This window comes from Loxodonta africana, chromosome 7 (assembly GCF_030014295.1).
Source record: "Loxodonta africana isolate mLoxAfr1 chromosome 7, mLoxAfr1.hap2, whole genome shotgun sequence".
NCBI classification, from domain to species: Eukaryota; Metazoa; Chordata; class Mammalia; order Proboscidea; family Elephantidae; genus Loxodonta; species Loxodonta africana.
In genome coordinates, this window is record NC_087348.1 from 1,150,301 (window position 1) to 1,162,516 (window position 12,216).

General features: G+C 57.9%; 1 protein-coding gene across 1 annotated transcript in view; it reads left to right on the forward strand.

Annotated features, from left to right (window-relative positions):
* The first annotated feature begins 5,164 nt into the window (after positions 1-5,164).
* MUC2 (mucin 2, oligomeric mucus/gel-forming) overlaps positions 5,165-12,216 on the forward strand; it is a 36,092-nt gene continuing 29,040 nt past the window's right edge. The window contains exons 1-15 of the mRNA XM_064288933.1: positions 5,165-5,240; positions 6,141-6,417; positions 7,548-7,662; positions 8,184-8,274; positions 8,351-8,460; positions 8,564-8,780; positions 8,981-9,106; positions 9,582-9,699; positions 9,776-9,914; positions 10,153-10,263; positions 10,377-10,446; positions 10,767-10,904; positions 11,051-11,215; positions 11,656-11,750; positions 12,007-12,133. Of these exons, the coding sequence (XP_064145003.1) occupies positions 5,165-5,240; positions 6,141-6,417; positions 7,548-7,662; positions 8,184-8,274; positions 8,351-8,460; positions 8,564-8,780; positions 8,981-9,106; positions 9,582-9,699; positions 9,776-9,914; positions 10,153-10,263; positions 10,377-10,446; positions 10,767-10,904; positions 11,051-11,215; positions 11,656-11,750; positions 12,007-12,133 (1,975 nt within the window). The remainder of the gene's footprint in view (positions 5,241-6,140; positions 6,418-7,547; positions 7,663-8,183; positions 8,275-8,350; positions 8,461-8,563; positions 8,781-8,980; positions 9,107-9,581; positions 9,700-9,775; positions 9,915-10,152; positions 10,264-10,376; positions 10,447-10,766; positions 10,905-11,050; positions 11,216-11,655; positions 11,751-12,006; positions 12,134-12,216) is intronic.

The following is a 12,216-nucleotide window of genomic DNA, read 5'->3' on the forward strand; positions in this document are numbered from 1 at the left end:
TACCCCTGGCTCTAAGGGATGTGTCAGGGTGCATGAGGGTGATTTTGTTAGGTTGTTAGGTGCCATCGAGTCGGTTCAACAGAATGAAACACTGCTTGGTTCTGTGCCATCCTCACAATCATTGCTACGTTTGAGCCCATTGTTGCAGCCATTGTGTCAATCCATCTCATTGAGGGTCTTCTTTTTTCACTGACCCTCTACTTCACCAAACATGATGTCCTTCTCCAGGGACTGGTCTGTCCTGATGACATGTCCAAAGTATGTGAGATGAAGCCTTGCCATTCTTGCATCTAAGGAGCAATCTGGCTGTGCTTCTTCTAAGACAGATTTGTTGGTTCTTCTGCTAGTTCGTGGCATATTCAATATTCGCCAACACCATAATTCAAAGGTGTCAATTCTTCTTTGGTCTTCCTTACTCATTTTCCACCTTTCACATGTATATGAGGTTATTAAAAATACCATGGCCTGGGATGGGAGCACCTTAGTCCTCAAAGTGATATTTTCTCTTTTTAACACTTCAAAAGGTCTTTGCAGCAGATTTGCCCAATGCAATTCGTTGTTTCATTTCTTGACTGCTGCTTCCATGGGTGTTGATTGTGAATCCAAGTATCCTCGACAACTTTGATCTTTTTCCATTTATCATGATGTTGCTTATTGGTCCAGTTGTGAGGATTTTTGTTTTCTTTATGTTGAGGTGCAATCCATACTGAAGGCTGTAGTCCTTGATCTTCATCAGTAAGTGCTTCAAGTTCTCTTCACTTTCAGCAAGCAAAGTTGTGTCATCTACATATTGCAGGTCGTTAATGAGTCTTCCTCCAATCCTGATGCCCCATTCTTGTTCTTCATATAGTCCATCTTCTCAGATTATTTACTCAGCGTACAGATTGAATAAGTATGACGAAAGGATAGAACCCTGGTGCACACCTTTCCTTACTTTAAATCATGCGGTATCCCTTGTTCTGTTCAAACGACTGCCTCTTGATCCATGTACAGGCTCCTCATGAGCATAATTTAGTGTTCTGGAAGATCCATTCTTCACAATGTTTTGCATAATTTGTTATGATCCACACAGTCAAATGCCTTTGCATACTCAATGCAACACAGGTAAACATCTTTCTGGTATTCTCTGCTTTCAGCCAGGGTCCATCTGACATGAGCAATGATATTCCTCGTTCCACGTCTTCTTCTGAATCTGGCCTGAATTTCTGGCAGTTGTCTGTTGATGTACTGCTGCAGCTGCTTTTGAATGATCTTCAACAAAATTTTACTTGTATATGATACTAATGATATTGTTCAATAATTTCTGCATTCTGTTGGGCCGCCTTTCTTTTGAGTGGGTACCAATAGGGTTCTCTTTCAGTTGGTTGGCAAGGTAGCTATCAAATTGCTTGGCATAGACGAGTGAGTGCTTCCAGCGCTGCATCTCCTTATTGAAATATCTTAATTGGTATTCCATCAATTACTGGAGACTTGTTTTTCGCCAATGCCTTCAGTGCAGTTTGGACCTTTTCCTTCAGTGCCACTGGGTCTTGACGTGACATGGTTGAATGTCGACCAATTCTTTTTGGTGCAGTGGCTCTGTGTATTTCTTCCATCTTGTTTTGATGCCTCCTGCGTGATTCACTATTTTCCCTGTAGAATCCTTCAATGTTGCAACTCAAGGCTTAAATATTTTCTTCAGTTCTTTCAGCTTGAGAAATTCCGAGCATGTTCCTCTCTTTCGGTTTTCTAGTTCCAGGTCTTAGCACATTGCATTATAATATTTTACTTTGCCTTCTTGAGAGGCCCTTTGAAATCTTCTATTCAGCTCTTTTACTTCATCATTTCTTCTGTTTGCTTTAGCTACTCAACATTCAAGAGCAACTTGCAGAGTCTCTTCTCACATCCATTTTGGTCTTTTCTTTCTTTCTTGTCTTTTTAATGACCTCTTGCTTTCTTCATGTATGATGGCCTTGATGTCATTGCACAGCTCTTCTGGTCTTCGTCCATTAGTGTTCAATGTGTCATATCTATTCTTGAGATAGTCTCTAAATTCAGGTGGGATATACTCAAGGTTGTATTTTGGCTTTCGTGGACTTGCTCTAATGTTCTTCAGCTTCAGCTTGTATTTGCATATGAGCAATTGATGGTCTGTACCACAGTTGGCCCCTGGCCTTATCCTGACTGACAATATTGGGCTTCTCCATGGCCTCTTTTCACAGATGTAGTCAATTTGATTCCTGTGTTTTCCATCTGGTGAGGCCCATGTGTGTAGCTGCCATTTATATTGCTGAAAAAAGGTATTTGCGATGAAGAAGTCGTTGGTCTTGCAAAATTCCATCATGCGATCTCTGGCGTTATTTTTTTTATCACCAAGGCCGTATTTTTCAACTACTGATTCTTCTTCTTTATTTCCAACTTTCACATTTCAATCACCAGTAATTATCAATGCATCTTGATTGCATGTTTGATCAGTTTCAGACTGCGGAAGTGGGTAGAAACTTCAATTTCCTCATCCTTGGCATTAGTGATGGTGCGCTAACACAAACCATATTTTTGGGTAACTTAGTGAATTAACCTTTTTTCTCAAACACCTTCCACCCTTACATCCTGCACTCATTCATTCATTCCTTCAGGAGTTTCTGGGCCACCACACATTCTGTGTTCAGTATTGTTCTTGGAAATACAGACTGCTGACTGCAGAGCTACAGCTGTGGTTGGGGCCCAGGATAGAGTTTAGGAACAGGTGCCTCCCAACGGGCTATGTGACTTTAGGAGACCTATTTGCCATCATGGGCCTCAGTCTCCCCATCCACAATATGGGAAGAAGAGTGGTATTACCCTCTAGGTAGTGCAAATAGTTAAGTGCTGAACAACTAGCCAAAAAATTTGAGGTTGAAGTCCACCAAGAGGCACCTTGGAAGAAAGGCCTGGCAATCTGCTTCCCAAAGATCACAGTCTTGAAAACCCTATGGAGCAGTTCTACTCTGTCACACGGGGTCACCATGAGTAGAAATTAACTCGATGGCAACTGAAACAACAATCTCCCAGGGTAACTGCCCAGGACTGGCCTACATGAGTCTTCAGTCACTGCAGGACTAGGGTGATGAGGGTTGGTTTGCTCAAGCCAAGGCCTCAGTGAAGCTGTGCTTCAGTGACAAGTGGCCCCAAGATGCCAGTGCTGATGGCCAGGCTTTGGCCTCTTCCCCCAGGTATCCTGTTGTCTGCACCCCAGGGCCAGGTGTGAGCAGGATGTGACCTCTGGCTCTGAAGTGAGGCTAGGCATCCGCTCCAGGTCTGTAGCAGGTTGGGGCCTCCCCAGGAGTCCCTGGTCTGCAGCAAGGGCAGTGGGGATCTGGTGTGGAAAATCAGTGCCCCAGGTGTAAAGGGGCCTCATCTGTGGGTTTCCCCAAGGCTTGCTGCCAGCATGTGATGACCTGGACAGGGAAGTGGCACGATGGCCAGGCTCTTTCTTGGGGCTCTGGTTTCCCTAATCCCAGCTCCTCCCAACTCGAGCCACACACTCAGGCCCCCATGTCCCCAGACCCTGGGTTCCAGCAAGGGAACAGGATGCTGGGATAAGGTGCTTCTGGTCACCCTCACCCTGGACATCCTCTGCCCTGAGTTCTGTGCTGTGGTCTAGAGCTCATGTCTGCAGTAGTCCAGAGGGTGGAGCGGGGCTTCACAGGGTGGGGTTGGACACAGGGGCCTTTGCTCCTGGTCATGGCTGCTGTGGGGGAGCCTTGAGCAGGAAGCCCTCGCCACATCCACAGGTGGCCGGAACTGTTTCAAGGAGTCCCTTCCATAGCCCTTGAACTCGGGGCCTCTCCCTTTGGACCTTGAGGCTTTCCTGTTGGCTGGAGAGCACTCTCCACTCTCTTGCTACCAAATTCAGGGTCCTCGAGGTACCTCCTCTTGCAGGAGGGGTGCCCCAAAGACCTCAGTTTACCCACCAGATACACAGTGGGTGCTCACCTGTGCCTGCTGGGGGTGGTGCCAGGTGGTCTCTGAGGTTCAAGGTCAGTACAGGAAAGTTCAATGCCAGGTTCAAATTTTACTGAGGTATTGCCACACATGCTTGGGGAGCTTGTGGCTGCCCTAGGAGCAGTCCCGGGCTCTGGGAGCCTTTAGGGCCACGGCTTATAGCTCTGGGGAGGACGCCCCTCCCCCGCCCCATGGAAGTTGTGGTCAGGGCAGCCTGGGGCTGCTGGGCCCACGCTGTGGCCCTCCCACAACCCCAGAGGGAGCAGACCTGTGCTCTGAGCTCCACCGGCTGTGGGACCATTCCCTCATGCCTGCCACTCTGGCCTCGAGCTAGTCCCTACATCCCCCGTGGCCTGGCTCTGGAAGCTGTCCCCCCTGGGCAGGGATGCTCCCCAAGCTCTAGTTCTGTGTAATTCCAGAGCCGGCTCTGCCTGGGAAACGGGGGGGGGGTTAGGGTGGACATAGCTGGGAGGTTCTACACAGAGCGCCTCCGTGGGCCCTGCGAGGTTGGGGAGCAGAGCTCTGCTCAGGGCGGGGTCTCCTGGATCCCCGGGAACCCCTTGGGGAGGCACTTGCCCAGTTGGGCAGCTGAGTCTGCCCCCTGAATCTTGGCCCAGGGCTCGGGTCTCTGTGTGGGGGCTGGTGCTCCCAGGATGATCTCCAATGTGGGATGTGGGCCTGAACGGGTGGTGTTGTGTGAGGGGCTGTGCCACCTTGACCCCCACTGCCAGGCTGGGGGCTCTGGAGCTGAGACTGTAGGGAACATGTGGGGTCACAAAGAGGCCTCAGGGAAGCACCTCGTCGTGTTGTGTTCTGCTAGGGATGCCGGACTGGTGGGTCTGAGGGCCATGGGCTGGGCAGGGCCCAAGCCAGGATGAGCCTCTGGCAGGAGGCCCCTGCTCCTGGACTGGGAAGCGGCGGAGGTTAAACTCAGGTGTGGACTGGCTTTGGGGTCACTGGGCTGCCGCATCCTGAGGAAGCCACATTTACCCAAGGGCAATAAAAAGATAAATCTGTGATAACCTGAGTCAATATTTCCCCACAGGGCTCGCGATCCAAGCCCCTACAGCTGTTTTCTTGATAATCTGCACGCGCCCCACCCACCCCTTACCCCTCCCCTGCACTTCCCGCCTCCTCAGCTGGAATATAAGGCCCAGACCCCTGCCCCAGGTTGCTCTCCCAAACCCCCATCTGAGCCACCATGGGGCTGCCTCTAGCCCGCCTGGTGGCCATCTGCCTGGCCCTGTCTTCGGCCGGGGGCACGCAGCTCCAGAGAGGTAAGGGTGTGGGCCAGGCAGACAGGCTGAGAGTCCTGGGGTAGGGGCTGGGGGCAGCCGGAGCACAGGTGAGTCTGAACCTGGAGGTCCACACCTGGTCCTCCTCTGCCGAGCCTCTGGGATGGTCCTGGAAGGCACCAGGGAAGCCTGGACGGCCCACCCTAGGTCTGCCTCCTGCAGCCCTCTCTGATGACTCTGAAGGCAGAGGGACAGAAGGACGAGGTGGCTCAGGGTTCTCCTGCCTTCCCTTTGAGGGTGCTCACTGGCTTGAGTGTGGGAACAAGTTGCCAGGCAGTAGCAACTGAGCTGGGTTGTTGCCCATCGGAGTATGGGGCAGCTGAAGGGGAGCTGGGCTGGGCAGGTCCCAGGGCCCCAGGGAGGGTCCAAACCAAGATGTCCATTCTGTAGGGCAGGGGGTTTTAGTCAAAAAGATGGAGGGTGTGGGATGGGGAGGAACCGTCCCATTGTGTCCCAGGCCACCTGCCCTGGCCACGGTATTTTGGCTGAACATGGGCAGATTTGAGTAGGGGCAGCTGGGTGGGGCACAGGAAGGAAGGAGAGTGGCTAGCGAGCAGCAGGGGTGGCCAGGTGGGCAGGGTGCCCAGGGTGCCCTATCCCATGTGGGATTGGAGTGCAAGGGCATCGCAGCTGGAGATGTCTTTTCAGGGGCCCAAGACCTTGGGCGGGCTCACCAGGGCCTGGCAGCGTCCCTCCTCTGGGAAGGACAAACCATGGGGCCTTCTCTGGGGACCCATGCTGAGCCTGACGGGCCCTAAGCCACTCCCAGGCTCCTCCTGGCCCCCCACCATGGTCAGGTCCACAGGGAGGCTGGGTGGGCAGCCTATGTACCTGCATGGGGCTGCCCACTACCACGCACCTCTGTGCCCCACTGCCCCCCAGAAAAAAAAGGTAGGACCCAAAACCATGGCCACACAGTCTGCAGCACGTGGGGGGATGGCCACTACAAGACCTTTGACGGTGACATCTACCAGTTCCGCGGCCTCTGTGACTACAACTTTGCCTCCGACTGCCGTGACTCCTACAAGGAATTTGCCGTGCACCTGAAGCGCAGCCTGGGCCACAGCAGGGGCCAACCTGAGCTCGAATACATCCTCCTGACCATCGGGGATGACACTGTGTACCTGAGGAAGCAGCTGACTGTGGTGAACGGAGCCCTGTGAGTGCAGCAGGGGCCCGTGTCCTCATAATGGGGGGTGGGGCTAGGGAAAAGGGTGAGGGTGCTCCTGCTGCTGGGCCAGGTCCACTGAGCCCACAGCCCGAGGGTGGTAGGACCCCCTCCACTGAGGCCATGAAGCTAAGAAGCAAGAGGGTCAGGGTCTGAGCTCACATCACCAATATTCATCCAGCAAACACTGGCTGAGCACCACAGGGAGCCCCGTGGGTGGGGGTGGGTCCCAGGGGCACCCTGTCTCATGGGGGCTGCCTGAGAGTCACTTGCTCCTTCTCCTCCAGACCACCCAGGCTCTGGTGTGTGGCAGGGGTGCCTGGGCCTAGTCCCAGGGTAGGGCCTGGAGTACCCCCTGGATAGAGTTACAAAAGGGGTACAGAGGTGAGCTGGGAGCCCCCTCCCCACTGCTCAGCTCTTGTTCTCCCATTGTCTCCGGAATAATAGAAACCTCTTAAATGTGTTCCTGTCAGGCTGGTTCCCCCACTTACAAATCTGCCCTCTCCCTGCTCTTGGCATTTTATTTCCTGCACAAGGCCTCCACCCATGCTCCTGCTCTGCCTGCCAGCTGGTCAGCAGGCAGCCAGCCACAAGGGGTGGAGGTTGGGGCGAGGGCAGGTGCCCGGGTCAGCATCAGGTGCAGGCAGGGGGTGCATGGGGTCCCGCCAGCATCAGGGACAGCAGCCGCAGGGGCCAAGGGGCAGGCAGGGGCTAGAGAAGTCTCCTACCTCAGCAGACACTGCTGGTGACCCTCTGAGCAAGAGGCTGGCACGGGTGTGTAGCCCAGCCCAGCCCTCCTCCTCTCCATGCCCCTGGGAAGGGGTCCTGCACAGACCACCGACGAGGAAGGGAGTGAGGAGCAGGGAGATGGTAGGCAGGGTTTGGCTTCTACCCTGGCCACTACCTGTGTCCTCCCCCAGAGGGCGGCCAAGACTGTCTGTGGCAGGGGATTTGAGCTGGGCAGATAGGACTGGGTGGGTGCCAGGCTGGGGGAGGGGGAAGGTGAGGACTGGCCATCCCTGAGGCAGCTGGCTGGGAAGGGGTGCCCAGGGAGGTGGGCTCCTGTGGTGGCAGAGTGCAGACTGGCTTGGGCCAGCCAGTGACCTGGAGCCCACCCCCAGGGTCAGCACCCCGCATTATAGCTCGGGGCTTCTCATCGAGAAGAATGATGTCTACACAAAGGTCTACTCCCGTGCCGGCCTCTCCCTCATATGGAACCGCGAGGACTCCCTCATGGTGCGTGCAGCCCCTGACCAGTTCTGGGGACTGGGGACCTTGGGCGAAGGCAGCGGGACCTGTGGTCCAACCCCTCCCTTGTAGTTGAGAACCCCAAGGTCCCAGAAGGCAGAGACAGTGTAGGACCCCCAGGAGATCTAGGAGTGGTTTAGGGGCAGAGATGGCCTGCACAATCTGCCTGGCCTGGAGCTTGCCTCGCCCTGGAAGGTAACACTTGGGGCCTAGGGTCAGGGGACCTTACCCTTTCCCTGGACCCCTCCTAGACCCAGTTGCCCTAGGTGCTTCCTGATAGCTAATCCCAACCCTCCTGCCACAACTGAAGCTCAAACTCCTTCAAAGGAGGAGACCATCGTGATGGCGGGGGTGCTTTTGGGTGACTTCCCCAGCCCTTTGGTGCCCATCTGCCATGTCCACAGTGGTGCCCACCTTCCTGGGTTCTCGATGCCCTGGCCCCTTGGTGCCCGCCTGCCCTGGCCCCTTGGTTCCCACCTGCCCACAGCTCACCTGCCCCTTCCCCACAGCTCGAGCTGGACAGTAAGTTCCGGAACCACACGTGTGGCCTCTGTGGGGACTTCAACGGCCTGCAGACCTACTCAGAGTTCCTCACTGATGGTGAGGACCGCCCCAGGGTCTCTTCGGCTTGGGGGTGGTGCTCTGGGACCCCTTGCTGACAGACTGTCCCTCCCAGGCATCCTCTTCAGCCCAACCCAGTTCGGCAACATGCAGAAGGTCAACAAGCCAGAGGTGGTGTGCGAGGACCCTGAGGAGGAGGTGGTCCCTGCTACCTGCGACCAGCATGTGAGTCCAGGCAGGGACCCAGCCAGAAAGGGCATCCCCAGGGTGGGTGGCCCTTGTGGGGGGAGGCGGGACCGAGCAGCTGCTCACTGCGCCTGTCCGCCAGCGCGCGGAGTGCGAGCGGCTGCTGACCGCGGAGGCCTTCTCGGACTGCCTGGAACGCGTGCCGCTGGAGCTGTACGTGCAGGCCTGCATGGAGGACCGCTGCCGCTGCGCGGAGGGTAACGGGACCGCCTGCCTCTGCAGCACAGTCGCCGAGTTCTCGCGCCAGTGTTCCCACGCCGGCGGGCGGCCGCGCAGCTGGAGGAGCGCCTCCCTTTGCTGTAAGCACCGCTGGCCTCGGGGCAGACGCGAGAGGGGCTCCGGCCGGGCGGGGCAGCCAGGTGCCGGTGGACAAGGCACCACGTCTGAGCTGACCCCGGAGGCGGCGACCTTAGGCAGACACCCACCCTGCCCTGCTGCGCACCTCTCCCCCCGCGGTGTGCCCGTGGGGCCAGCTCACCGCCCCCGTTTGCCTGCGTAGCCAAGAGCTGCCCTGGGAACATGGTCTACTTGGAGAGCGGCTCTCCCTGCGTGGACACGTGCTCACACCTGGAGCTGAGCAGCCTCTGTGAAGAACACAGCATGGATGGCTGCTTCTGCCCAGAAGGTGAGCACGGAAGCCGAGCGCCAGGCGGGGGGCGGGGCGGGGCGGGGCGTGGGAGGTGGGGGCACCTGCCTCTCCCCGGGATGGAAGCCATGATTGTCCACGACCATGCAGGGCAGTGATGACACCCACCCACATTGCTGCCCTGAAGTTGGGGGCAAAGTTCACATAGGAGGAACGTAATTGGCAGAAGAGCCCCCACCATGGTTGATCAAGGAGGGCTCCTGTCATCCCCCCCTGGGGACAGACTCCTCTGGCCAACGACCCAGAGCCTAGGGACCCCCCCGCCCAGGCCTCCCCAGACACATCCCTGACCTAGATACATGGTAGGGACCACAGATGTCAGCCCTAAAGACCAGAGATACCTGCAGCTGTGGCCCTGGTCCTAGCAGCCCCCAGGGGAGGGTTCCAGCGCCTTCTGGAGGCCTGGGCAGTGGCTGTGCCAGCCCAGGTAACATCCCTTGCCCTCGCTGTCCAGGCACCGTGTACGACGACATTGCCGGGAGTGGCTGCATCCCTGTGAGCCAGTGCCACTGCAAGCTGCACGGACACCTGTACTCACCAGGCCAGCAGGTCACCAACCAGTGCGAGCAATGGTGAGTGTGCCGCCCAGGGCAGGGTGGGGTGGCAGAGCAGGGTCGTGAGGCCTGACCTTGCCCCCGCTGCCCACAGCACCTGCAACTCCAGCCGCTGGGTGTGCAAAGACCTGCCATGCCCCGGGACCTGTGCCCTGGAGGGTGGCTCCCACATCACCACCTTCGACGGGAAGAAGTTTACCTTCCATGGGGACTGCTACTATATCCTGGCCAAGGTGGGAGCCCGTCGGAATGGACCACCCTGTCCACAGGGGTCTGGCGGGCAGTGGGCAGTGGGGTGGGTGAGGTAGGCTCCTCCTCAGTCTCCATGGAGTCCTCGGGATGCAGCGTCCTTGGGGCGTGGGGTCCTTGGGGTGTGGGGTCCTCAAGGTGTGAGGTCCTCGGGGTATGGGATCCTGGGGGGCGTGGGCCTGCTGCCCCTCACAACTGCATCACCTCGTGACCCACCTGCAGAGTGACCACAACGACTCCTACACTCTGCTGGGCGAGCTGGCCCCCTGTGGCTCCACAGACAAGCAGACCTGCCTGAAGACGGTGGTGCTATTGACAGATAAGAAGAAGAACGTGGGTGTCCTGCGCCACCTGCTCCTGCCCCTGGCGCCCTACCCTGCCTGCCCTGCCCTCCCTGGCCCCACTCACCCCAGAGTTCCTCTTAGCCCAATGCCCCCTCTCGGCAGGTGGTGGCCTTCAAGTCTGACGGCAGCGTGTTCCTGAATGAGCTGGAGGTCAACCTGCCCCACGTGACTGGTGAGCCTGCGGGAGGGTGCCCGGGACTTACCTGCCCCCAAGGGTCAGGCCTCTCTAGCTCAGCTGGGCCTCCAGGGGCTCGTCCCAGAGTCTGCCCGAATGGTGCGGCCCACTTAGGCCTGGGCTGGACAGGAGGACAGCCTCGGGCTGGGCCTTCTGGGAGAGGGCAGATGCTCCCTCCTGGGCCTCTGGCAGACCAGGGGGTAGGGGAGGTGGGAGAGCAGCTGGAGGCCCCCTCCTGAGGGTTGGGGGCCCGGGGTGGGGCTTGGGGGCTGCCTCGTGCCCTGCCGGCCCTCACTGCCCTGTGCTCTGCACTGCAGCCAGTTTCTCCATCTTCCGGCCCTCGTCCTACCACATCATCGTCAGCACTGACCTGGGCCTACGGCTGCAGGTGCAGCTGGACCCTGCCATGCAGCTCTTTGCCACGCTGGACCAGGGTGCTCAGGGGCAGGTGCAGGGTGAGTGCCCTCCCACTGCCGCCGCATCCCTCAGGCTTTGCAGGCCCCCACCTCCCATCAGTCCTAGCCCCCTCCGCCGCCATTAGTCCTCCTCACTCTCTTGGCCCCTACCCATCCCAACCCTATCCTCCCCCCCGCCACCCCAGGCCTCTGCGGGAACTTCAATGGCCTGGAGGGTGATGACTTCAAGACGGCCAGCGGGCTGGTGGAGGCCACAGGTGCGGGCTTCGCCAACACCTGGAAGGCCCAGTCAAGCTGCCAGGACAAGCTGGACTGGCTGGACGACCCCTGCTCCCTCAGCATCGAGAGCGGTGAGCTAGGGGGGACACCCTGGGGCATCGGCTAGTGGAATAGGGAAGCAGGACCAACTCTCTGCTCAGGGCTGCCGGCTATTTCCTGCCAGTGGGTGATTTATGGTGTCTGAAGTGGGCAGGCTGCCAAATGAGGCTGGGCTGGAGAGGCACTGGGTGGTGTCCTTGTCCAGGGCCGGCCTGGTGCCACGACACCTGCCACCCCACTCGCACCCTACCCCATCCCTGGGCAGGTTTGGAACCTCCAGGTGAAGAGCGGGAGGGGTCACCTGGCCTTTCGAAGGGCACATGGCCAGCACATCCTGAGCTGGTCCACCGGAGAGCCAACCTGTCAGGAGGCTCCCAGGCTTGGGTTCAGCCCAGCTTGGGGGCAGGACTCGGGAGCCTGCCTTCAGGGTGAACCCGCCCCTGCTGAGGTCTGAACTCCTGCCCCCCTGCAGCCAACTATGCTGAGCACTGGTGTTCACTACTGAAGAAGACAGAGACCCCCTTTGGCAGGTGCCACTCCTCCGTGGACCCCGCTGAGTACTACAAGGTGGGTGCACACGTGATCTCAGGAGGCCTCACCCTGATACTGCTGGGAGGCCCTGGCCTGGCACTGCTCTGTGGCTCCAGAGTGTGTGTGTGCACCTGTAAGCCAGTGTGCGTTCTGTGTGTGTGCATGTGCATATTTGGGAGAGCTTGCACACATGTGCAGTGTACAAGTTCACGTGTGCACGTGTGCGGGCGTTTGTGTGTGCCTGCACCCTAATCTCCTTCTCTGACCGCTGGCACCCATGTCTGCCACTCAGAGGTGCAAGTACGACACGTGCAACTGCCAGAACAATGAGGACTGCTTGTGTGCCGCCCTGTCCTCCTATGCCCGCGCCTGTGCTGCCAAGGGCGTCATGCTGTGGGGCTGGCGGGAGCGCGTCTGCAGTGAGTGCTGCCCTGCTGGGCTCCGTGGGGCATAGGGGGTCAGGGAGGCGGGGCTCAGCTCACTGCAGGCTCTGCTGGAGGGG